The sequence below is a fragment of the Branchiostoma belcheri genome, unplaced genomic scaffold (genome assembly GCF_001625305.1).
Source record: "Branchiostoma belcheri isolate BF01 breed outbred unplaced genomic scaffold, Haploidv18h27 scaffold4, whole genome shotgun sequence".
In the NCBI taxonomy this organism is placed as follows: domain Eukaryota; kingdom Metazoa; phylum Chordata; class Leptocardii; order Amphioxiformes; family Branchiostomatidae; genus Branchiostoma; species Branchiostoma belcheri.
The window spans coordinates 1,562,573-1,589,466 of NW_017804020.1; the positions used below are offsets into that span (position 1 = coordinate 1,562,573).

Here is a 26,894-nt window from a genome sequence, read left to right on the forward strand (position 1 = left end):
TGTGTGTGTGTGTGTGTGAGAGTGAGTGAGTGAGTGTGTATGTGCGTGCGTGTGTGTGTGTGTGCACGTGTGTGCGTGTGTGCACGTGTGTGTGTGTGTGTGTGTGTGTGTGTGTGTGTGTGTGTGTGTGTGTGTGTGTGTGACGCGAAACCGCATCATTTGTGTAGCATCTGAAGTTACGCGAACTGAACAACAGAACGAAGTTACATTAAATATATGCTATAGACGCTATATACTTCATCTTCTCCACTTCTCCATGTCTCCGATCATGTTTCAAAGTCGTGACTTTCAACAGCTATTATGTAACAAGTACATCGAAATTTGTAACGACAAAATGTGGGTCTAGTGGAATAGCCACTCCGTTATTCTTTAGCATTATATCCGTATTCGAGAATAGTTTGTGTAGGTTTATGTGAAGCCGCTAGAGGCCCCCAGCGGGCGGTGTGGGAGATGGTATAAAAATGCTCTTGGGAATGAGAATCTGTAAATTCCCATGCACCTGACAGTGGCTGTAGATTTATGTGAAGCCGCTAGAGGCCCTCAGTGGGTCGTGTCAGAGAGGAAAATGCCCTTGTGAAGGAGGACCTGCAGTATTTGTCACATCCTAATACACCTGACAGTGGCTGTTGATGATGGTTAGTTAAATGATGACTAGACACGCATTTTTTATAGTTAATTCGTGTGTTTCTGGCTTGTACATACACATACAGAGAAAGAGGACGAATAAAACGAGGTATGCTGTTAGGACGACAGCCTCTTTTCAGTAAATTTCGCCGTCGGAGTCCTCATCCCAACAAAATCATCCTCACGTACTTTCTTGCTTTTCTCTCTCAGAGTTGCCAACAATGTCTAATATAATAAGAGTGAAATATTCGATCGGAGCCAAAATTAACCTATTTTTCCCGCCAACCGATGAGTCCGATGAATTTAAAGCATCTGATCTCCTGTCCTGTAACAGGTTGTCCGTGGCAGGAAGGTTTACCACCTGCCATATACACCGTGTGTTCCCACCTGTACATACCTGCATGTTTGCATGGCACACACCTATGTAGGGCACATCGTTCTCTGAAGTGGCCTTATCAGACCAGTTCGGCCCGGTCTCATGTGTGTCACCTTCGACTTTATTTCGTAAGACATGACCGAGCACACGTGGTCTTCACAGACCAAGGACTGCGGACTCTGAATTTAGATCAGATGATTTTTTGTCACGATGGCTAAAGCACATAGAGTTTGGGTTGGGATTCGAAGAACGCTGTTGGCCGCTGTTTGTTTAGAAGTTCTCACATCGATGCTGTTTGGGGTCGACGCCTTCAAGCTGAAACACCCGCTTCTCATGGTGGCAAGGTGAGGCTCAGGGGGTGTGTAGTGATAAGGGAGGGGTGGTGAGGAGGTGGGGTGGGGGTGGGCATCAACGTACAAGTAGCTTCGACCATGGTTCAGAAACGACTGGACAGAGCAGAAGTTGATCAAATAGACATGCCTGGGGAGTGCTGTACAGATAAAGATACAGGTACAGGGTACAGGAGTACGGTACAGATCAGGAGCGGCAAAACTGTGCTCCTCAGTTCAATATAATAGCGGAACAACTGGCCCTGGCATGTTATCTATCTATTTGGCCAATTTCTACTCTTCTGAAGCCTGGCAGAGGTTTTTGTGTGATGTTCCATAATCTCAAGATTTTTGTAGTACTAGAATACAACGGAGTAGATTGAATATGTGCTAAACAGAATTCTCTCACTTCCTTTCTCATTCAATACCGGAAAGGTACATCATCGTACGTGTATGTCATATAACTACGAAAGATTGCGATACAGTCAAGATGTATTGCATCAAGGAGTTTTGGTTGCATCGACGAAATATCTATGCCTTATCAAAACATTGCGCTTCACTGAGTAGACAAACATTAAACAGTTAGAAGGGTAATCTCTTTTGGGCGTTGTCGCCGGGTTTCTAGTAAAATGGTCTACAAAAGCCTCTGCAATGTAAACGGAGAACTGCTGTGGACAAGCAATGTAATGACTTTCCAATATGCTAGCCTCTACTGAGAGGACACTCAGTAGAGAATAAAATCTCTACAAGAGGACACTCAGTGTGACCTGGTGGAAGCTAACAGCAAATTTCTCCAGTCATACATTTTACATCTTTATAATACTGCCAGATTCTAGTCTGCATATTTACGTACGCCAACCAACCTTTTTTTTAACCAATCAGTACCGACCTTTCATTTAACTGCTTACATCAGCTATTTGATTCTACACAATAGCAATTTTGTGATAACCTTTGCACCAATGTCAGGCTTTGAATGGCCAGCAAACATGCCCCAGTTCAGTTATTAAATATCAGCTCCTACGTATACATTATATAAGTTATTTATCATCATATAACCTGATTTAAGTACTCTCAGTAGTCTGGATGCCAGACTGTTCTCATTGGTTAAAGCCGCAGACCCTGAAAATCTAGTTGAGTCTTACTAGGGGGTCTATGGTAAAATTTCCTCGGGGACATGTTGGCCCTGGAGCCGAGGAGCAAGTCTTAATAACACCTTGCCTGGCATCCGTCTAGCACCCAGGCAACGTATCGACCTTCCCTCGGAAGGGGACAGTGAGAGATTGTGTAATACAGGCTACGATGTGTACACTGCTTGTCGGAACATGATACCCCGATGTATCATTTGATAGCTCAAATGACCGGCTAATGAATTGTAGTGCCCTCTTCATCTGTGCCCCCTGTGACGTCACACGATAGAGGAGCTAGAGACAGGCCTCGGTGCATACTACGGTCATCACGAGGCAAAACTAAACGCAGGCTATACATGCCGGATGGACATGGATAGTTGTTCGTTGTATAGTTGCTTTCTGTAGTATGTATAGCCGGTATAACCGCCCTTCGGCGTAACACACCAGCTAGCTATATTTACAATGAACGACTTGTTACACCTAAGCTTTGAACATGGCATCTAAAGTATGGATCTTTGCTAGCCCCTGTTGCACAATTACTCGCTCAAGTAATGCATTGATCACTAGTATACTCTACTCTCCTGAGGTGTAGGCTTCAGACTTGTGCCGTATTTTTATTTCGCGTTTTTACAACATGAATCACGTGTGCGATAATGTTTTGAAAGATGCGACGCTATGCAATGCTGTGACACTATTTCTCGTGATGATGTTATAAACGTCATTGCTGATGTCACTTCGGTGTACGTGTGTTTGTGGGTGCGCGCGTTTTCATAATGTACCTTTCATATAGTGTTCATACAATGTGTAATATGAATCCTCACACCAACATTAGCGTCTACGTAATGTCTGTCTTTATAAAACTCAAATGAATGTACAATCCACTTTACGCCGTCCCACTCTGACGCCGTCCAAAGATGAACCTATAGATGTCGACTACAAACATGGTGTCATAGTCTGACCTGTTTGCCCGAGTTCTGACGTATAGTGTAAAGTTCACGGCTAAAAGTAGAACTAGTGCCTCACTGAAGTCGCTATTGTCATCCGTGCTCTTTTTAAAGTCTTGGCAGCGTATACGTAAATGTCAGCGACTCGGGCACAAGAAGCATCTGTACCGTCCCAAACTTCTCGTACCGTAGCTGACATTTCTGCCTTACGTTACATCATGTCAGACCCCAGAATTTTTGTAATGGACGATCGATCCGACAATATCCGTGTTGCCCGTAAGGCTTCCGTGGAACTAGGACAAACCCTCACTAGCATGACTGCTGAGCTCGGGGTCAGACGGGACTGGTTTTGGTAGGTGCACACTGATCGTTCTTGTATTAGTTTTTCGCCGTTTAGTTTAAATTTGTAACCGTTCCCACTACAATGATATGGACATGACTTTGCCATTGACATACACAGTTCTGACTACAGTCATGTATTATTTCCTCTTCTGAGATTCAGTGGCAGTCTCGGCAGAACTAGCGCCACGTTTAATAGCTACGGCCAGTACTAGCACTGATCATGAATATACAAAAAATAGTTACCGTTATCTTGTTGTGATCAGTTTTTTTGCCCAACCTTTGACCAGATTATGAAATGGTAGCCTAGATTGCCACCCATTGGCGACCTTTATTGATCGTAAACTACGCAGTAGTTGCGTCCCGCAATGAAATTGACTTTTATTGAACCGTGACTCTGTTTCGTGCATAACTTGGTATTGATAAATGTTCAAATTGGGATAAAGGCAAAAGTCGAGACAGCCGTACACACTGTTGTGTTTCTTTGCCGTTTTGTATTAACAGATTATTTCTACATAACATGAAAACGCTTTTTGAACACAGCTTTTCATCTGTTCTCTGTGCACTTACACAGAGAACAGATGGCTTCTTACTCTGCCAAAACAGCACTGAGCGGTTAATTTTGGATAATCTCCAAGCAGATCTTTTGGTGGCTGCAGGACAGGACAGTACGCTACCTGTTTGGCCTTTTGGCTGGATACCAGTACAACTTGTGAAAGCCAGATAAAAAAAGCCTAAAACGAGTCAAAAACTAGCCGAAGTCTTAACCTCTGCCCGGAGAGTAACTTTTGGAAGGCCTGCGACCGTACACTAGTGCGGGACCGATGTGCTTTGAGGCTTCGGAAGCGGCTGGAAAGAATAACGTTAGACAATTGGTTATGTATATATACATAGACAGATAACATGCCATGGGAGTTGGTCCGCTTAAAAACGGGTGCGACAAATGTACTCCTCTAGCGGACCAACTCCCCTAGCATGTTCTTTTTTGGCCAGTTTCTACTCTTGCCACTCCCCTTCCGAAGCCTGGTAGTAGAGGCGACAGTACAGGACCGAAAACCACGCCTGGCTCCACGTGATGCGGACATGCAGGTGAAAGTGAGAAATGCCCTATTCCTCCCTCCTGGGATGTACAAATATTTACACTGTGACGTCAATAGGACATAGGACGACCTATGGCCCCATTGGCTGATAAAGAAGGTGTGTCATGTTTGACCAGTGTACGTTACATCAGGTGCATGTGTTTCCCTACCCCGGCTATATAAAACTGCTGCTATGATACATGTAAGGGTTAGGTCAGAAGTTGCAATTCTTACAAGGCTTTTGCTGTGTAGTCATAGCAGGGTTGTAACTTTTATTGACTTTTTAATATAACTAGTTAACTGTTAAAGTTATCACTTGGAAATGAAACAGTGTTGTGTTTAAATAGAGCCTGTAAACCATCACAAAAACTTCAAATTCTAAATCCTCCTTGATACGATGTATGAACAAACGAGAGGGTTGAGCTGAAGCCCAGTGGTGCCACCTTCAAAGTAAACTTGACCTTTACTGAGAGTGAGGGTTCTTCTCAGGGTGATTTGTGCGAATTTTATTGGCCGTAGCACCTGTTACACCCTTGATGCCAGGGGCATTGTGGGAAGGGGACCGTCCGTTCACATCAGTAGGGATGCTGGGTTTACTGCCATATCCGGGGGTTTCCCCCAGATTGGACGGTCACAATTTTCACAATTTAAATAGTTTACAAAAATCACGATCTACAGCGCTATGAAATGTAAACAGCTAGATAACGATGTTGTAGGTGTTAGGCCATCATAAACGTCTGTGACGTTGCAATCCCTCAGTTTGAAAATATGACAAGCAAACTTAACTAACGTTACATCTGATTGAAGGATTTCTTGCATTGCATAAAAGTTGGAAGTTGAGTTTATACGTATGCTAGAGAGTTTATACATGTAACAGCGTTAACTTACCATTGGTCTTACTCTCTAGAGTTAACGGGCTCGTTAACAATATTCTGATAATAACTCATGATAAAGGTCTTGTGAAAGAGCAATATCGTTGCAACTAACAAACAATACCGAATAAAACAGCATTTCTTGATAACAAAAAGGGACTAATTATCAGGCGCTTTCAATGATTTTGTGATGGCATAGACTTCTGTTTACTAATCAAGATCCCACCCGGATATCTATTGAGCGGCCCCTAAGCGGAAGCGCTGGGTAAACATGGCGGTGTGAGGGTACGTGTCTCTCGGAGACGGACCGACGTCTTTTCCTCCACGTGTCCCCCTTTGCATTCCTCTGCCTCTGTCATGAAGACTTGGCCGAATCGGTCAGATAGGGATCCATTCCTAGATGTCTGCTAAGCTGTCTATCCGTCCAATGGACGAGGAAAAGGCGGCGTCTGACGTTCCAAGAGCGGGAAATGGCGGCGCGACTTCGTTCCATACAGCGGCGGCCGGGGGAGAAGGGGACCACGGCCCGACTGGCCCCACATCGCCTTCGGGGTTTTACGAGATCGCTTGGTAAGACTTCCTCCCAAGCTCTGTATAACGTCCACACTTGTGTTTTGATACACGACACTGTACCATGTAAATTGGCGTAATTTGGATGTGAGGGGCAGTTAATAATTATCATTTTTGAACTCCCAAGCCTAACGTTAACCGTCTGGAAGAAGGAAGCCCCCCAAAAATTAAATGGCTTTCTTTCCGGATCTCTCGGAGTTTACACTGCCTTCCCAGGGTGAAAAGGGGTTCAGAATAAACACTACAGTAGCAACACACGGGTGCTCTGTGTCCGGGGCAAGTCAGCTGTAAAACCTGAAGGGTGCTAAAGTCTATTTTTGGTGGCAATATTTCGTAATCTTACGGTCGAGAAGTGACCGGGTGTCATTTGCTTGTGTATACTTGTGTCAGGGCAATCAGAGGTCGAAATTGTTGTAGTTTGTTTGTTAGGCTGCTAAGACCCTTGTAAAATACACGGTAGGCTTTAGAATTGTTCACAATGGAGGGTTATTCTACACTGCTATTGCCATCAATCAACAGCAATAGATTGTCAGTCAACTGTTAAATGTCAGTACCAAGGACATGTCAATAATGCACCAAAAATGCACCCTTTTGACTCTGTGGCCTGTTTTGTTTGCTTCAATATGCACAAGTAGAGATCGCAAAATTGATGTGCCTTTTTTTTTCTATTTTAAAAATGGACGTGCCCTCAGCACACATTCCATAGTGAAGAGTTGTCAGACTTAAAACAGTAACAGTTACTGTTTTAAGTCATTTGTGCTTCCTTGGTTTTACAAGAATGTCGTAGGAGTATATTGATCACCAGAATGATATAACCGGTCTGGACTCCAAGCCCCAGCTCTTGAACGAGCCCAGAAATGAATGACTTTATTGTCCTGTTAATCATTACTGCCCCTCCCCATTGACCACCCACATAGGGTTATATTAATTATGCAGAAGGTAGTAATCAAGTTTTAAATACAGCGCTAATCACTGATGATATCTCTCTACATCATCATTTCAGTCAGATTGCCTGGGCTGTCCAGCCATTCTAATATCACTAATCTCCAAGCAGATCTTTTGGTGGCTGCAGTACAGTATCAAATTGACAAGACAGCATCAAATTGACCAGCCAGAATCCAATACGTAAGAAAAGATACAATTAACGTTAACGGTACCAGTTCAAATAAAAAAAATCTAGTAAAAAATATGGCAAAGCCAAAACCTCTGCCAGTACCAGTATTATCACTACTGCATATACTTGGCTATATAGTTTATCACTTTAGTCATTACACAACAATTCTCATAGAAAATCGATCTCTACTACTGGATAAATTACGGACAGTACTTCCAGACGTTTCGAGTGACATTGTCACGTCACATCCACCACTCTTCTTCAGCGTCCCTAATGAACTCAAACACAGCAATCCATACAATAGCAATTGCAATCGACCCAGCTCTGTGTCTTTCTATCTCTACTTATTAAACTTAGCTGTTAGAGGTACACCGTAGATCCTAAAACCTTACACAGAAACTGTGTCATGTACACAGCAAGGCCATACTCTTTCAGAGTGACAGTCACCTCTGTAGGTATATCCCCAAACTGTGCCAGTTATATCCTAATCATGGCATGCCCTAGTCCTGTGGATTCATCTAGGCCAGAGGTCAAACTATCACAGCCTGTTGATTATAACCTCAGGAAGGTCACAGAGCCTAGACGTGGCAATACCATTGTTGCTACTGAATCATGTTATTCTTCTACCATTACCCTCAATGAAGCAGTCTGTAAACCAAGAGTTTAAACTCTTTTTGAAAGTTTTATTGGCTAATTGTATGTTTAGTAAGTCATGTGTAGCTTGGAGTCAAATGAAGTTTTGTTACAATTTGATAGAAAGGTAGTCAATGATTTTGAACCCTCTTTGAAAGCTCTATTGCCTGATTGCCTGTGTATTGAATTGAGTCATGTGTAGCTCAGAGTCTACTTTTTGTTGGAGTTTGAGAGGGAAATTCAAATGCCCAATTATTTTTGTGCCTTCTATTCAGACTAAGTGAAATTTTGACATTGACATTTTACATACCAAGGGAATTCGTGTTTCAGATTCAACCAGGGTGTTGTATCTTCTAGAATGTGCTATGGAAAAAAATTGAACAATTTTTCTGTGAATTCTGTCAATGCCACTGTCCCCACTGAGCACCTTGTTTTCAAATATAGAAGTCTGATGCAACATTGACTAGGAGTAGGGAGAACAAGCACGATCGAACAGAGGCTTACGTAAAAGTAGTCACGAGTAGGCCAAGCATCAGGCGGAACTGTCTTTAGAAAACGGATTTATATTTCTGCTCTATTTACTCTTGACCAACAGCTAAGTACACAGGCTCCCCTGTATTGGTGTGAACTGGAGCGGGGCCTTGTTAAGGTAGAGCACCTTAACAGGGTTACTGTTTTTGCAGTTCTGCAGAGCACAATGTGACTCGTGGCTCTTGACTGAAAACATTTTCTTTTCTCTTCATTGTACTTTCCAGTACTCTCCAAGCAGATGTTGTTGGGAAAATTACGACCTTATCATAATATTATGCCACGTTTTTATCTGCCCTCCTCAACTCTTCAAGAGAGAAAAAAAGAGTTTGCTGGAAAAACTGTGACCTTATCATAAGGTCACCATTTTGGACATCAACATCTGCTTGGAGGGCAGACACAAAATGGAGTATATGATCAGAAGGTCACAATTTTGCCCAACGACCTCTACTCGGAAAGAACTTTCAGCAACTTGTTTGATGTTTGTGAAATAAAGACTTCCAACACTAACAAAGTGTTGGTAATGCACTTTTCTGTGATTCTCAATTTCTATTAGGATTTTTCCTTGATCAGAGCAGATCTTAGTAGATAACCCAGTACCATCATTTACTATTGAAAAACATATATACATGTATGTTGCGTCACTGAATGCCCATTTACGTAGGCATACCGGTACATCAGGCTTGGTACATGCCTGTAGGCGCCTGTTGTTTTGTAATTGCTTTCTCTGTCCTTGCTCTGTGGCAGGATATTCTATATCGATTTCAAGCTACAACAGTGGTCGAAATACTTTTTTTCAGTACTCTGCAATATTGCAGAAGAGTCAAAATTTTGTTCTGCAATTTGGAAATACTTTCTGCAAATACACAAGCCTCCATATTACAACCTTTCTGCAAATACACAAGCCTCCATATTACAACCTTTCTGCAAATACACAAGCCTCCATATTACAACCTTCTCAAACCAATAATTCCTTTTTTACATCACATATAGCTTTGTAAATCTGTACAGTAGCATTACTGGACTGCAGGAGAATTTCAGGTTTATAAGCATAAACTATGGATTAATATGCAAATTAGTGAAGACAATTTTTTGGAAGTCCAAAAGGAAACAAAAGTTAGACAAGTCAAGACAAGGATGATGCAAATTAGTGAAGAAGCTCCTGTTGTTTCAGAACAGTCTGTCCCTGGGGCCTGGAAGTTTTAGTTTGCTAAATTGAAAACTAATGAATCTGGAGCCTATTTTTCCTTCTGCAAAATTGCAGATTGTATAATTTTTTCTTCTGCAATCTTGAAAATCTATCTGCAGATTGCAGACTGCAGGCAGGTATTTCGAACACTGTACAAGTTACAAAACATCCTGAAAAAGATTAGATACTTGTGTCACAACTCTTTGTCAATCTGTTGATGAATCCTCCTTTACTTGTTGTCCCAAATAAATTCTCCTGTGTGATAAGGGAGAGGAATGTTGTCCCCAGGAAAGATAAAGATGTTTTGATGTCATCATCCCGGGTAACTACGTCACGGCCTTCCAATTATTGCAGATAACTTCTGATAAGGAACAATTGCTGTTTATAGTTGCCAACCTACATTGTGTGTGTTTGTCATAATGGTTGTTTGAAGACTATGATTTGTATCTATGTCGGAAGGTTTCAGACACGAATACGGTGGACCTGCAGCACAATGTTGCCTGTCTGTGGTAAAGGATTTAGGGCTTGAAATATTTTATTCTGCATACATTGAAAATTACCTGCACCAGACAAATTTTACCTGCACCACCCAGAATTTAGCAAGTATTATATGGATCACACTAAAAACTGTGAGAAACCATTGCCATTACTTCTTTTACACTTCACAGGTGGTAACATCAAATAAAAATCCACATACACCTAGTACGTTCGTATATAAACCCAGTACATGGTCATGGACCAGTACTGCTTAAGTGCAGGTAGACATCAGAAATACCAGCACAGCTCCAATTTTACCTGCACTTACCTGCGTAATATGCAGGTGATATTTTGAGCCCTGGCTAATCTCCAAGCAGATATTGGAAGGCAAAATTATTGCGTTTTCTGAAGACCTGGTTTTGTTACGAATGGCCATCATAACATAAGCGAAAATGGCAGTTTGAAAAATATGCATTTCCAATATCTGCTTGGAGATTGTCCTATCACCACAGATGAGCCAGCTAAATGGCCCATCATGTATGTGATTGAGACATACACAGTATGCATTGTAATTAAGACCTGTCCAAGGTGGGGGAAGGCATATAGGTACAGTTGGGGGAAGAATTCTGTGTGTTCTTCAGACATTACCTCTCACACCAAACATGTTCTGTAAAAATTGGGGGTGGTTTTTCATAGGACATTTGTAATTTGTACTCCTGTGATTGCAAGAAAATTGAAATTGTATGGAAGAAAAAGTAGTTGTATGGGTGATATTGCTGGTACATCTAGCTGTAATTCTTCTAGTGGCTACAGTATTTCTCACTATACCTTCCAATTATTTTTTGTTCAAATTAATACCAGATATTGGAAGGTTTGCCAGTTTTCAGTAGTTTTACGGTTCCTTGGTGCTATTTTATGAAATACATATGTATTAAAGTGTACCATTGCCAGGGAATGACCATAACTGACTGTTAATGTCTGTTGAATATCTGCTGTTGGGGAATATTTTGCTGTAATTTAATTATCTGGCGTTGATCTTGACTCCCTAGTGGCAGCTTCCTCTATATGGGATGAATGAGACTTTAAATTAATTCTGATCTACACACTACAGATCTCTTTGCAGTCAAAGCCCAGAGGCGGGGACATGAAGTGATGAACAGTAGTTAATCCCCACCGATTTTCTGACTGATTGATTTTAATTGCCTAGGCAAGAGAAATAGAAGAGATTTACGACCGTAGTCTATAAAAATGTCAGATCGCTTTCTGTTGTAATACTGTTCCAAGAACGTGATGTGCTGTAAGGCCACACCAATTTAATTTCTTGGTTAACGGATTTTTCTAGAAAAATATAGGATCGGGCGGGCGAAAAAAATAATAAAACAGGCCTAGGCATCCTATTGTTTCCCAAAATGGTACGATAAAAGCCTTGAAGTTGAAGTCAACACACTAAGCTGGTTCAAAATTTAGACAATGAATTTTGAACTTTTAATGAAACCACTGCATTCAAAGATGGAATAACTGTAACAACTGGGAAGAAAAGGTCTGTTTTTAACTGTTCAGGGCAAAATATGAGCATTTTGCAGTTGAATATGAACCAGAATCTTTTGAAAATGAAGTGCGCGAATCTGTTAACCAAGAAATTAAATTGGTGTGGCCTAGTTCAACATTTTACCAATGTGTGACCATGAAAAGTGCTGCTTCTTTTGTACATGGGAGGTATGCAAATCAGGGTTAATTGGTACTTCAGTGTCAAAGGTGTGTTGATCATTTGACCTGGTTAATATACGTGGGCAAAAACCTGACGTACAAAAACTGCATACGCAAATGAGCATATGATTATGAAAACTATGTATGTACGTCAATTTTTTTCTGTGTTAAATTAGATCGTCCTGCTTTTACATACAATTAAACTATTCAATTCATGCTAGCCCTTTGAAAAATATCACAACCAAATCTGCTTAGAAATGGTAAGTGTAATACTAAATAATGCATGATTTGTCTTGATTGCAAACCTACTTAGTGTCACCCCCCTGGTCCATCATTTATTCACAATACACTTACATTATGGTAATCTGATTTGCTTGTGTGATATGTTGTACTGATTAGAGTCACTCGTAGCAGCTGTGACCAACCGGTATATTGAAGACCGGCTTTAAAGAAGACCGGCTTTAAACACGGGCAAAAACCTGACAGTACGAGAACTCTGAGCATAAGAAAACTGCATATGTCCTGTATGTAAATTAGCCAGCTTTAACATACGCCAGAAACGTGCGTTCAGATTGTATGCCAGCCCTTGAGGCAACATATGTTCTGAACGTATGTTCTTGACATACGTCAAAGCAGCTGATTTACATGTAGTGCAAAAATTTGACTTACGCAGTTTTGGTACGCTCGCGTGTAAATCATGTCAAAGTGTAGCACTTTTTGTTTCGAACCTCCAATACACATTAATGATGCTTCATGCTTGTTAACCATCTGCGGATCTGCATTTGGACATGACAATACAAAATTGGCCAATCGCACATAAAATCAAGATATACATGTACACGGTATTTGACATTCATGTGACGCTATTTCAGGTATTAAAAGCTGACAGTAAGGTCACCTTGTAAAATACATATCTGGATGTTATGGACATGTCATTACAGTGTTAGCAAAATAGCGCAATAGCTAGTACAGATCTGGTTTCAAAATTAAAGACCAAAATGGACTGTTGCCAATGGTCTTACCATGAGATTTCATCATGCTATAGTACTTTTATGGGGGCTTTGTCCTTGATTTCACCCATCCATATCAATTGTAGAGGTAACTTCAGGGCAATGTCCTATATATAGGCCGGAAACTTGATATTCATTCTGGAGTGATACAGATTAAGCTCCATGTTTTCTACCAAAGGGCTTACAATACTGATGATTTTTAACTTTAAATGAAAGTTGGAATTCAGCCTTTGGGCTGCAAAACGTTTTAAATCAATAACAAGTCATCATGATTATGATTATGATTATGTAATGTTATATATGTGGAATTGGTACCTTTACACAAGAGAGCAGATTGTTTGGTTGTTTTGTTTTGTTTGAATCTGGGACACCTAGTAAGATAAGAAAACAATGGTCGTGTTTGTCTTAAGATCTCTGAATCACATGCAAATAGGGTAGACAGCAATTAGATTATGTTGTGTATACAGTCTTCTGAAAAGTCTACCCAATTTATTTTTTTGGACATATGTAAAGGCTGTTAGACTTGAAGGCTCATAACATGTTGTTGAGGTACCAACGTTGTTTACTCAGCACGAGAGCCATAAATATAACTAGTACATGGCCATGTTCAAATGTGTGTTATGGGAGGTTGTTTGTTATGTCTGACAGAACTAGGTCACTGCAGCATTGGTGTGCCACGTGAGGAAACCCTACATGGGGATGAACCATTAACGATAACTGCAGGATGTCTCCTACAATTATAGATTGCAGATTTGGATTTAGAAGAGGTTTGAATTGTAAAATTATTCACACAGAATTTTAGGTACTCCATTGTCTACCATTCTTAAGGCTACAAGTTATTTTCTCATTACTTCTATGCATTTGTCATCCCCTGTGAACATATACAATGGAACTCCCCTTGACTGGGCTTCTTCAGAAGTGTTGTTGCAAGATGTGAGCAAGAAGCAGCCTCCTGAACTCCAAAGTCTTCAAATGGCAGCTTCTAGAGGTTTTAAGTGGTGGTGATGGGAGAGACTAGATGGGGTAGTCTTGTGGGCATGATGGCCAGGTATTTCTTTTCAATTATGGATGTATAATCACATAGTATACTGCTAATAGCGTATTGTATTCAATTAGAACCCTTCAAGAATCAACAACAACCACTGCATTATGTAGGTCAGTTTAGATATTTTGACGCAGCTGCTTAGAAGATGTTTGACTGTGATTTTTTTCTATATAATAGTATGATGGAAAATTTGGATGTTTGTTTACTCCTTGTGTTTCCTTGTTTACCTTTTGCCTGCATAATTGTCTGGTCCAGTTGCTCTGCAGTTATTTTGGGAAATTGCCAATGGCTATTTATGTCCAGATGGAGAATTGGGACAAAAAGCCGAAGTAGAAAACTGCATATTCATCTGAGTGTCTGAAAACTGAGTCTACCAGTTTCTTTCCAGCTTTGATGTACGTTTAAGAAAGTATATAATTATGTATGTCCAGATCGTACGCCATCCCTTGAGGAAACATAGGATCTGAATGCACGTTCTCAATGTAGTCCAAAGCAGGCCGAAAAAAAAAATTGACTTACGAAGTTTTGGCTTGCACAGTTTTCAATTTAAATGCTAATACTAAGATGAAACAGGTACTGTTATGACTCCAGATAGAGTAAGACATTGACTTTGAACTTTCACCCAAAGGTAAGGTTGTGTATGATTTGTAGAGAAGCAGAGCCAGATGTATGACCTTGAGTTTGGTGGTTGCCTGACCTTGTGTGAGACTCTTGTCTGGTTGAAGTCTCACCTCCACAGGTCAGTCTGCAGGTGGTCCTATGAAATCAATCTTGTATGTCTGTCCCCAGACAGTATATATATATATATGCCCTTGTCTGGGTCCGGAAAAAACAGACTTTTCCAATAAAGGCAGCTTTTGTCAAATATTCTAGTCAATGGAGCATAGATCCGATTTTCATGTGGGCAAAAACCATATGAAAACTGCGCATGCATAGGGGTGTACGTTGAATTTTTCCTACGTTTCAATCGGCCAGCTTTGTAAGATCAGATTGTGCATCAGCCCTCAAGCCAAGGTAACATACAATCTGAACGTATCACACTCAGGAAAAAATTTGACATACAGACATTTTGGACGTATGTATGTGTGTGTACTGTATGCAGTGTTGTATTGTCAAGTTTTTACCTGCGTGTAAATCGGATGTATGCTCCACTTGACTGGTGACGCATGTGTTCTAACAGATAGACAGTCCTGTGTTTGACCCGTGTTTGAGATTGTTCAGCTATGTGCAAACTCACCTGTGCAGGTCAGGTTGCCAAGGATAAGTCTCCAAGTGTCTGTCTACTGACTGATGAAAGCTGGAAAGGTCAGGGACAGCAGCCACGCCCCCTTTCTTCTAGCTAAAGGTGTATGGCATAATGCATGCCAGGGCTCAAAATCCTTGTCTTCTCCATACCTGCACTGTTGTAGGTAACACTGAAAATCATCTGCACCAGACAAATTTTACCTGTACCTCTCAGAATTTAGGAACTAAGGATTATACTCAAATCTTTTTCCTGCATTGGACCTATCCTAATATTAGACCCAAGGGTGTATGGAGTCATAAGCAAGGTTTTCTTCTTGTATGGATTCGTGGAAGGGGGCAATTCCAAGAATAATCGGGGGTGGGTGGCATGTAGGGAGGAAAGAATACAGGCTGGTGCATGGAAAGAAAAGCTGATCCAAAATGTTATGAAGTTATCAGTATATCACTTACCACTTACAAATCATTACTTATAACTTATTATCACTTTATAAAATTATTATCACTTGAGAAGTTATCACATATCACTTATCACTTGTGAAGTTATCACTTATCACTTGTGAAGTTACCACTCATTGTTACAGATTATTACAGACCTGTGGGTCCATTTTCTCAGGAAATGGAAGAAGCAACTGTCAAACAGAAGGAAGCTTGTTTAGACAGTGTGATAAATTTGTCTGGTGTTCTCCAAGGTTCACCTACACAGGTCAGTTTGCAGGTGGCCATCAGACATGTCAGAAGCCCAGGCACACAAAGGTGTGAAAAACCTACTCTCCAAGCAGAGGTTGGGCTTGGGCGTATTTTTGACACTTTCTTTTTTGTACTGGTAATTTACCTGCATTTCTCCTGTGGTCTCTCAGTCACTGACGAAAGGTAGTGGATACTATAGCTACCTGAAACGTCTGGCTGTTTCCAAAATCATGTCCAGTTGCTTGAGTAACTGCTTTTTGACGAATCTTTTTACCTGGATATCTAACCTTCACAACGTACTGGTATCTTATTTTACACTTGGGGTGGCAAAAGGTAACTGTCTGGCAAATGGATACCGCCTGGCCAACTTGGTACTGCGTTTGCAGCCAGCAAAAGATCTGCTTGGAGATTTTGAAAAACCTTCAGGACAAAAAAGTCAGGGTTTGTTTCGTGTTGACATAAACAAAGCTTTGCAAAACATACATTTGTACATGCATATATATCCCATGGCATGGGCCAGTAAAGTTCAACTTCGCCATTAATTTTTGAAGGGGCCATATCTTATATTTTATAAATGTCTTTTTCAAAAGGTTGACATACATGTGTAGTTACTTGGACTAGTTTAAGAAATTGGAGATGTCAAATGTAAACATTTGTCACCATTATGAATCAATTAGAAATTTTTATGTGTGTGTGGTTATGAAAATAGGTCAGCCTCTATTGTTGTGACTTTTGTAATATATGATGAAATTTGACAGGAGCATAATGCCTGTCTATAATGCTATCCCACTGGGAAAGCTTTATTGAACTTTAGCATCTCACAATGATAAGAACTGACATGATGAAGACATGTTAACGTTTAAGTATTATAGGGGCAAGCATTACCACTAACATTCATCAACTTGCACAGGTGAAATTGGAGCTATGTGCAGGTATTTCAGATGTCTACCTGCACCTAACCTGCAATGGTCCATGTATTGGGTTTATACATGTATCTACAATAACATGTACAAATGTATGTGTATATGAATTTTTATTTGCTACATTGACTGTTACCATGTATGGGAAAAAAATAATGCCAAACAGTTTTAGTATGATCCAAGTTCTGAGTGTTGCAGGTAATTTTCAGTGTTACTGCACCAGTGCAGGTATGCAGAAGAAAGTTTTTCGAGCCCTGTGCACTAAAAGCGTTGCAGTGTCTGCAGTGCTGCATGTATGATTGCCGCTGGGCATTATGATTTACAAGTCACATAAGTAGCCTTGAAAGGTCTAGGATAAAGGCAAACAATGCACGATCCAGGTTTCTATGGGCGATAAACGCTGGTAGTTATACTGGGCAGTCAACCAAGAATAACACTATTTAACAGCACAGCAAGCTTAAGCCAGCCCTGTTCCAAATGCAGAATCAGAAGTTTTACACACGACATCAGACATGCGATTCAATTCATCATTGAAAAAATATCAAAATACCACCTGCATATGCAGGTTAGACTAGTGTAGGTACATTTTAAAATTTGGAGCTATGCAGGTATTTCTAATGTCTACTTGCACCTAACCTGCAAACAGCCCATGTACCAAGTTTATATATATATACATGTATGTATGCACATGCAAGTGTATGTAGATTTTTATTATTTGCTACATTGACTGTTACCATATACCTAAGAAATGATTTCTGAACAGTTTGTAATATGATCCATACTTCTGGGTGGTGCAGGTAAAATTTGTCTGGAGTGGTACAGGTAATTTTCAAAATTACGAAATGTAGCTGCACCAGTGTAGGTTTGCAGAAAAAAAGGATTTTGAGCCCTGATTAACTCATGTACACTTTGAAGATTGTCCGTAGTCTCTGTACCGTGCAGACCATTTTAATATCATGAAAAAGCCCTTTGTGGTGTAACTTCATGCCTACTGATTATTCACCTGCAATAATTATAGCCCCTATAGGCACAGAGTGTAGAGCTGCACCAGTCAGATCACCACTAACTCGTAAATAGGTTGTTGTCCTGTGCGGGATACATAGTTGTTTTGTCCATGGAAATGTTTTAGTCTTTATGTACTCCCAAGAATATCAGCCGTCTATGCGAGCTCAGCCATGTGCTATCAATGATGGAATGGCCTCAATTTGACTGGACTCTCTGGTATGCATGTTTGTGTGTTTGAACTGAAAACTTTCACTGGCATTCACGGGATGCAGCCATTGGATATTAAGTACATAGTGTTGTGTTACGGATCTCTGAAGCATTTCAGGGGATGCATGTAATATGTAGATGCCAAAAGTTACTGAGCACTATCAGTGCCTTCTGAGTTATGATATGTATTTTATTTGATATTAAATGTGTTGTAGCTTGGCTTTATTTGATAACCTTTGATACAATGATAGCCCATGGGGAATGTGATAGATAGGTTAAGTGTTCTTGCCAGCTTGAAATTTTGCCGTCATGTCAATTTTGTTTGAAAGAACATTATGTCAAGTGCCTATGCTCCCCAGGAAAAATTTTGGAAATCCTTAAATTAAACCTTGTGCGCTATTTCCTGAATTTTGAGGGGTGAATTTTGCTTGTAGACTTACTTAGCTTAGTTTAATGATCTCTTTCTATGTGATCACCGAAACCCACTTTCACAAATATCCTAACCCAATGTGGGACAACTGAGCCTCTTGGTTTAAGTCAGTACACCCTTGAGTTATCCTGATGGCTAACATTTCCCGACATCACCGATATGCCTTAAATCATCCATAGCAGCCTAAGGCCCACTTTAGACTAGGAACGATATTCCACTCTGAAACCCTTCGCCACTTTAAACTGGTTTTCTTTAGACACAGGTGGAAGCCTAGCGGGCCACCTGTGGTGTGGGATTTTGCGGATCAAAATGGCGGGAGAAAAGCCGCTTATTTCATCTTTCAACACTAGTCCATGTTTTTACTGTCTGCTACTTGCATTTTCTTGCATTGAGACATTGATGATTGAGTACTTGTCCAAGAGATTGTGTAACAGAGGGTAACCCCAGCCGACTGACCCACATTCAGGATACTGAACCAGTTTCAACCGGATAGCCTGTCTGCCCATTGGCCAGAAACCTGTTATCCTCATCATGGTGTTAGAATCAGCACATGGCTTAGCAAATGCCGTCCTATATGTGCATACTTGGCATTGAAGTTATATTTGAAACAAAACTCCGCATTTCGATTGGTCGCTATTTCGGAACAATGATAGATCCAGGTCACACGTGTTTGTCAGCGTGTGGATGGTTGGTTTTGTGCGGGGATGTGAGGCGTTGGTGTTTAATTGCTGACGACCTACATGTACAAGCATCATGCAGAGTCCAGAGTCAACTTCAGAGATGAGTATGGGAACCCTGCTGTTTCTCCAAGGGAGCAGCATTTGGAGATTTTCACCTCACATGTGAGATGCTAAGTATCTAGTATAGGTATCAAATGCAATTTCAGGGTGGCAAAACTGGACTTTCAAAGTCAATTTCCTGATCATTTTTAGTACGTACCTTCGTACATTCAATCAATCCTATCCCATAGCATTCTGATATCTGTAAGGCAAAAATCTGACGTAGTTGACGGAAATGTCTTACCTAAAATGTTTTGTATCTGGTTCTAGTTATTACCACAAAAATGCCTCTAATAGCTTGTTTTGGGACTATTTTGAATGCTTAAAGTATGAAATGATGTCGAAAATGTGCCAAGAAATGGCAGTCATCCAGAATATTTTTGTTTTGCCACCCAGAAACTGTTACAAATTTGAATGCCTTTAATTTGAAGGTTGAACTTGAATGTTTTTGAACCAAGGCGTGTTCTACAAATGTACTTCTAGGTCTGATTATGCAAAATGTACTCCAGACATTTCTGTTTTATCTGACAACTGTTTTTGGTACTTGACGAGGTGGTAGATATTCAAATGCTAACAAAACATTTCTATGCAAATCATGTCTATCTGTCACAACAGGCTGGCATTTGATACATAGAGTTGACCTAGACTAGTCATCCTTCAAGCCAACTGACATTTTGTTTGACAGCCTTCCTATCCTTCAGTAGAATAGCCAGAGCTGTATAGTTCTCGTTAATATATGCACACTGAAAGGTTTCGCTGGTTTTCACAAAGTTCGTACTCATCTCCAGTGCAGAGCACCCTGGTAATTTGATACCCCACTGGCCTGTGATTGTCATCCTTGTTTGTCGTCCCTGCCCGCATTTGTATGTAAGATCCGGAGGATAATGTTTGAGGTACTCGTGCTCCAGCTTACAGTGGAAAATGCCTCTTTGTGTTGCAGGTAAAGTTCTTCAGGTTGCATTTTCCCTGAGCTGTCTTATATAGTAGGATTGTATACAGGGTTAGTTTGCTTAGCCTGGTTACCAGACTCATCAGGAGCTAAAATAGGTCTGGTAACCAGGCTATAGTTTGCTGGCTTTGGTACTTTACCATGCTCATATGGTTACCATCCCCTTTTGCCATACTGTGCTATCAGATATTGCATTCTTTCCAGCTTTCATAATGATGAGAGCCTAGTTGTTTGTTTCATGATGTAACATGGTAACTGCTTGAGGAAGTACACAAGTCAAGGTTTCTCTGTGAACACTCCAGCAAACATCAGTTTTGTAGTTTGTCAAACTTTTGAGTATGAAGCTACAAAGGAAAAATCATTTGCCTTGCTATGTAGTGTGGTCCTGTGTTCTTCATTGAAAAGTGCCTTGTTTTATGGCTTGACTGGTACCGGGTAACCTTATAGAGTTTAGAAGCCCTGCACTCTAAGTACAGACATAAACCTCTAGGCTCTATACCAGTTCATGGGCCAGTTGCAAGGCCCGGTTCTCATTGGCCAAGACATGGAGACACTACCAAATCCAGAATGGGTGAAAAAGCACTGGCCATGGGTTTTTTTGCGTAAATCTGCGTACTTTTCTGGGAATCTGGGTGAATTTCCAAGGTGCCATTTGCTATTGTTTCCATGTAAATATACTGGGTGAAAATGAAAATTGCACCTATATGACAAAATGGTGAATTCCGGGTGAATTCAAGGTTTCACCCATTGTAAAACAAACAGCAATTTACTAGTGCTAAGTACGCTGGCTGTTTTTCATGGGTTGAATATTGAGCTGACCGCTAGTGGCAGTGTGCTGGCACTTTTTGTTGTTCACTACATAGTTTACCTACCTTTCCGGACATGTGCCAATCCCATGGCTGTTACTAGTATGAGGAATATTTGTCTGGCTGCAGCAATACACGGGAACAAGAAGGTAAAATACAAGATTTTAAACCTTCTTGGTGGAAACCACTTCAAAAAGTTGACTTGGGGCCAAGTTGACTGGGCCGAGTTGGTAATGGTCTTGAGTCTTCCGACATTCATATAAATTGATTTCATTTCAATCGCGGTTTTGAAATTGTAAGATAAGTTTGCAAGTCTTTCACTGTTGACAATTGTGTTTGACTTTGGGGGTACATAATGAAATACTGCTACAGGACCATTCATAATGTTGTCATTGGAATGTTGAATTTGCATACAGGAACAATAGCCTTTCATATATGTTGTCATTGGGATGTTGAATTTGCATACAGGAACAATAGCCTTTCGCACCTTGACCTGCATGACAATATGAATAAATTACAGCTTCTCCAAAAGTGGTGAACGTTTTGATGAGGATTTTCAAAGTGAAAATCATATTTTTTTGGCAATTTATAATACAGAAGGCAATTTTTGGCAATTTTTAACACATGATTTGGGAGTAACCTAACTCATGTTGCGATTCTAATATGGTATACGCCACAAATTGAATTTCAAGACATTGGCAATGAATCAGGCACGGACTGTCATCATAAGATTATAAACTCCACTTGACTGAAAAATGTATCGAAGGGATATCGCCCTGGGTCAGTGTTTGGTTCTATAATCATAGGGTTGAACATCCTATGTGTAGATCAATCTATGCAAAGAACAGTCAGAATTCAAGGCAACACAGGGTGGTAATAAAGCTTGTAAATTTTTGGACATTCTTGCCATTATACAAATTAATTTCATTTCAACCATGGAGGTTCTTCCACTTTACTGTTAACATGTGTTTACATGTACTTTGGAGTTGTGGGGATTTTCAACCGACTAGATAACAAATCTTCAAAATCCACTACCCACTCAAAGACTGCCAGTCAGCACTGCGACATTATGAGGCATGTGCCTGTGCAGTTTATGACACCTATTACCAGAGGTGTCCAATCAAATGGGTGAATCTGGGTGAATTTTCCATTGTAATCGGGTGCAAAGTAAACACTGGAAAATTCACCCATTCCTTGCATAATCTGGTCATAATGCACAAAATTTCACCCATTGCAAAGAAAACAACAAATGGGTGATTTTTATTGAGTACAATGGAAATCACCCAAAAGTACGCAGATTCGCGCAAAAAAACCCATGGCCAGTGCTTATTCACCCGTTCTGGATTTGGTAGTGAGAAGGACAAGCAATGGACAATCAATCCACTGTGTGAAGTGTGTACTTAAAGGTATGATGGCCCTATTGATTCAGGCTAAGGTATACACAGGGTGACCTTACCGAGAAGGGGTCAGATTATTTTAGTTAGTTGGAATCTGGTGGTCGCCTGTTATGGCACACCTTTTCTGGTTAGGTTAGTGGTATGAGAGAGACAAACAATTGTTGTTGGGTGAGGACTCAGGAAAGCAGAAATGTTTCAACATTGGGTTGTTGATCTTTCTTGTGTGGCAAACCTTACCAGTGTGGGAAGGTACGTCTTGGGTGTTGTGGGACAGGGGTACATTGTACTTGTAAAGTGTGAAGTGGTTTGTAATAGAGCACAGGTCCCAGTAGGGCTGTTTATGCAGGTGAAGTTGGAACTGTGCAGGTATTTCTGATGTCTACTGTTGTTGTAAAACAGTATACCAGGTTTTACCCTTACATGATGCATAGGGCAGCGCCCATCTCCGGTTCAACTAAGCCCTTGGGCCACACAGTAGTACAATCACTTCAGCAGATTAAACCACTCTTTGCCAAATGCTGAGTGCTGAGCAGAGAAAGCATTGTACCAAGTCTTTGGTATGACTCGGCCGGACGACCTACCAAATGCAAGGCAAACATTCTACCCACTTGTCCAGTGCACCCCTTATCGTTACATGTACTACCGGTACCTATCGTTATTGTTACTACCTCTGAAGAAATAAATGGCAATAGTTTTTAAATCCTGAGTGATATGAGGTAAAATTTATGTGGTGCAGTTTATTTCAATGTTACCAGTGCAGGTATGCAGAAAAAAGTATTTCAAGCCCTTCAGTGTCTGAGCTGTTGAGTCAATGACCTGACCTGTTGCTGTCCCTTGCTGTTCCCCTGCAGGTCTGTGCTGTCCCTGATCCAGCAGGCCTGGAACTCTGATGACTACCAGGTGCAGCTGTGCATGGTGGCGCTGGGCTGGATCCTCCTCAACATCCTCCTCATCCTGCTGGCCTGGAGGAGACACGGCTCCTCCATCTCAGACATGTTCAGACGACAAGGTCAGTCAGTATATAGCATCTCCACATATGCACAAAGTATATGTAAAAGGAATTTCGAAAAGCCCTTGTCACACATTCAAAACACCAACCCCCAACCAACCAAAATTGGCTGAAGTTAGGGAGCAGTCCAGACCAGATTTAGGCCACACCTACATTTCCATGTGAATCAGATCAAATTTTAGTCACATTTGACTCCCAATCATGTCCTACTCATTAACACCAGCAAACAACCAGCCAGTCATGGCAGAACCTCCCATCCACACACAATTGTGTGAAACATTTTGGAACATTCTGCCACCACAGCCAAATAGTTACTGACCGAATACCAGTCAACCACCTTGCTCCTAACATTCGGCAGTGTTATGGAGGCCATATTCATGCTGTGTGTGACAGGGCTTAACACTGTCCCAGTAGCCAGACTTAAGCCAGTGCTCACTGTCAGCCTCTAATACAGTAACAGGAGTGTTTTGTAGTTCGTAATTCCCAAACCTTATTACGGGATCATGCTGTTTACACTGAAGCTGTTGTGTTATTCTCTTACATAGCTTCAGTAATTGGAGGTGACAAATTACAGTAAGAGTGAGTATCATCTGCCGACTGATCCTAAAGTCAACTGTGCACTGTGTTGACTGTGTTATGTTGTACTATCATACGTATGTGTGCATATGTCAGGGTAGAGACTCCGAATTGGTAGAAATGGCAATTTTACCAGTAGAGATCCCAGTAGAGTCTCTACTTTGACATATGTTTATAGATTTTGAAGACTCCTCTCATCTCCCTACCTATTGGCACACTTATAATACCTTTCCTGTGCCATAAGTAACTTCTGTACCTACGTATAGCTGGTGTTTACCATATTCTTGACGGCTTACATTATAAATGGATCCTCCCCACTCATGAGAGACACCTGTCTGTTTCATCAGGTACTCCAGCCACCTGCAGAGACAGACTTTCCCCAGTACCAGTATTTAACAAAAGACCAACATGGTAAGTATCAGTATCCAATACATTTGTACTTCTGCTGTTGTCAGCATGGATTTCTTGTAGCAAAAGTAAATGAACTGTTATTTGGATGGATGTTTGTATGAATAGCTAGGATGTTAAATAAGATAATCAAATTGTTAATATATTTTACTTCAAACAATTCTGGAGGACTATCTGTGTATTGAAGCATTCTTTTTCTGTGTTCCAGGCAAGATAAAAGTCATCTAAATGGAACAAACTTCAACAGCAGTACAGGCCTACCCAATGGCAATGGCCTACCAAACGGGAGCCACTTGCCAAACGGGAGACTGCGTACAGTTTCAGAGAAGTCGCACCAATCCTGACTAGAGAACGACAGTTCGTTGCCTTGGCAACAGTGCCATTTCTGTTTTTCTGTGAAAACACCTTATCATATATAATTTTCTAAGAAAGAAAGACTGAAAGAGGAAAAAAGAAAGAAAGGAAGACAAGAAAAAAATCTTTCAAGTGCGCTAACAACATTTTATGTTGAACGGCCAAGTCTTTATACTTGGAGGAAAAGAGGAGGAACTGCGTCATTTCTGTTGATCCGGGACTCGTGACAAGCAGGAGTCAGCTCAAATGTTCAAGACTGCAAGAGATTTAAGTGTTGAAAAATAAAAGCTAAGCTTGCCAGCTGTGAAGTGAACATTCAAAGTGCAAGTCTCAAACGTTGATGCAGAATAAATGGTATATTTTACAAGCCATTTTCCTTCAGGACAGTAAAAACAGCAATATCACACACAGAAGCAATTCAAGATGTGGAAGTAAGTTTTCTATACTGGTGCAGCTTTACAAGGTTCAACATTTGCTGACACGTAATGCACATTTTTGACAATGTTCCCACTTCTTGAAGTTTCAACTTTGCTGTTCTACGTACGGGCTGCAAATCGTTCTGAGAAGTGTGCAGGCCTAATGAGACGTCTTATTCGTGACTCTTAAAAAACTCAAGTCTCTTGACTGGACTGCAAGACTGCAGCAAAGTATGATTCTTGAATATGGTTATTGTTCCTCGATACAGAACACTCTTTTTTTGAGTGTTACTGTTCTCTTACTGAGGTCTTACTAAAGCTACTGCTGCTGTACTTAAGGTTAAGGTAGGGTATCATATATTAAAGCTACTGTCATAAAAACCTGTACTAACAACAATATTAGTATATTGCATACCGGTATATTACCCTCTCAATGCTATTTTTTCTGCGCTAATTGTTATGCTTTGCTGCAAAAACTTCGACATAGCAATTTTATGTATTTAAATGTGTATGGATCATCATATCTTTCTTTAGTACTATATCACTTTAATAGGGCCTCAGGGAAAAGTAGTCTGAGACCAAATATGTATATCCATACACATAATGCACTGCTTGAAGTGTTCTTTTTTTTTCAAACTTGTAATTATAAAGCCAAGTGTCTTTTTATTTCTTTCTGTGAAGTTGAAAAACTCCTGTCCATTTATAAGGTGTGTTTTGCAACGAATTGCAGCAATGACAATTCTAGGAACTACTACTAGTATGTAAAAAAATTGAACACACTTAAATGTATCACAGAAGGAGAGATTTATAAGTGAATGCACCGGCGCTGCTGTCATTTATTGTAGACACTCAGTTTTTCCTTTATTTTCAGTGCACTGTTCAATGTAAACCTCTGGGGGTGTGGCCATACAATAACTATTTCAAAGTAGAAAGATTTTCCAGCATTTCAAAGAAGTTAAAATGTTTCAGTTCACGTTACTATCAGTATTCTCTGCTGTGCCATCAAAGCCCCTATTTGTGTGACACGCACCCCTCAGGGATTACCTTGACCAGTGCATCAGTGGCATAATGCATAATTATTGCAGAAACACTGCCTGTTAGTAGTATGTTAAAGAGAGGGAGAGGGAAGGACCCTGCAATGTATTGTATAGACTTTAAACAGGTGACAATAACAGGGCAGACCAAGCAGAGTCTGTTCTTCATTCCAGTGGACAGTGGTGCAAAACAGCCAAGCTAGTGTTAATTAAATTTAAAGCAGGCCGAAGGCTTGCTACTGTATATCTGTTGTTATTACAGTGTATTGGTTACATATAGAACATACAATGTTGGGGCCAAATACCTAAGTTTAGGAAATACATGTAATGGGTGCAATTCTGAATTTGTTGATGTCAATGTGTATAATATGTAATCCAATTATTGATACCATAATGTATCCTTATGTTTCATTAAAGTTCTCTATAACATACTGAATTGTATTATCACTCTTGATTTAGCTTGATGTTTTTTGTCCATAAGGCCACACCAATTTAATTTCTTGGTTAATGGATTTTTCTAGAAAAATAATGGAGCGGGCGGGCGGAAAAAGATAAAAATAAAAATAGGCATCTTATTGGAGCCATGAAGTCAACACACCAGCCTGGTTCAAAATTTAAACAATGAATTTTTAACTTTAAATGATACCATTGCATTCAAAGATGGAATAGCTGCAACAGCTAGGATGAAAAGGACTGTTTTCAACTGTTC

The 26,894-nt window shown here is 40.5% G+C and overlaps 1 protein-coding gene across 4 annotated transcripts; it reads left to right on the top strand.

Annotated features, from left to right (window-relative positions):
• Window positions 1-1,180: 1,180 nt before the first annotated feature.
• On the top strand, window positions 1,181-26,616 carry LOC109477071. Of its 4 annotated transcripts, none has more exons than XM_019778113.1 (4): window positions 1,181-1,344; window positions 23,240-23,397; window positions 24,321-24,384; window positions 24,590-26,616. In XM_019778113.1, exons 1-4 carry the CDS (start codon window positions 1,211-1,213, stop codon window positions 24,723-24,725), a joined length of 492 nt encoding a protein of 163 aa, XP_019633672.1. In that variant the 5' UTR covers window positions 1,181-1,210; the 3' UTR covers window positions 24,726-26,616. The 4 variants fall into 4 exon arrangements, with proteins under 4 accessions (XP_019633672.1, XP_019633670.1, XP_019633671.1 ...); XM_019778111.1 differs by lacking the exon at window positions 1,181-1,344 and adding an exon at window positions 3,562-3,752; XM_019778112.1 differs by lacking the exon at window positions 1,181-1,344 and adding an exon at window positions 5,934-6,260.
• Window positions 26,617-26,894: the final 278 nt, after the last annotated feature.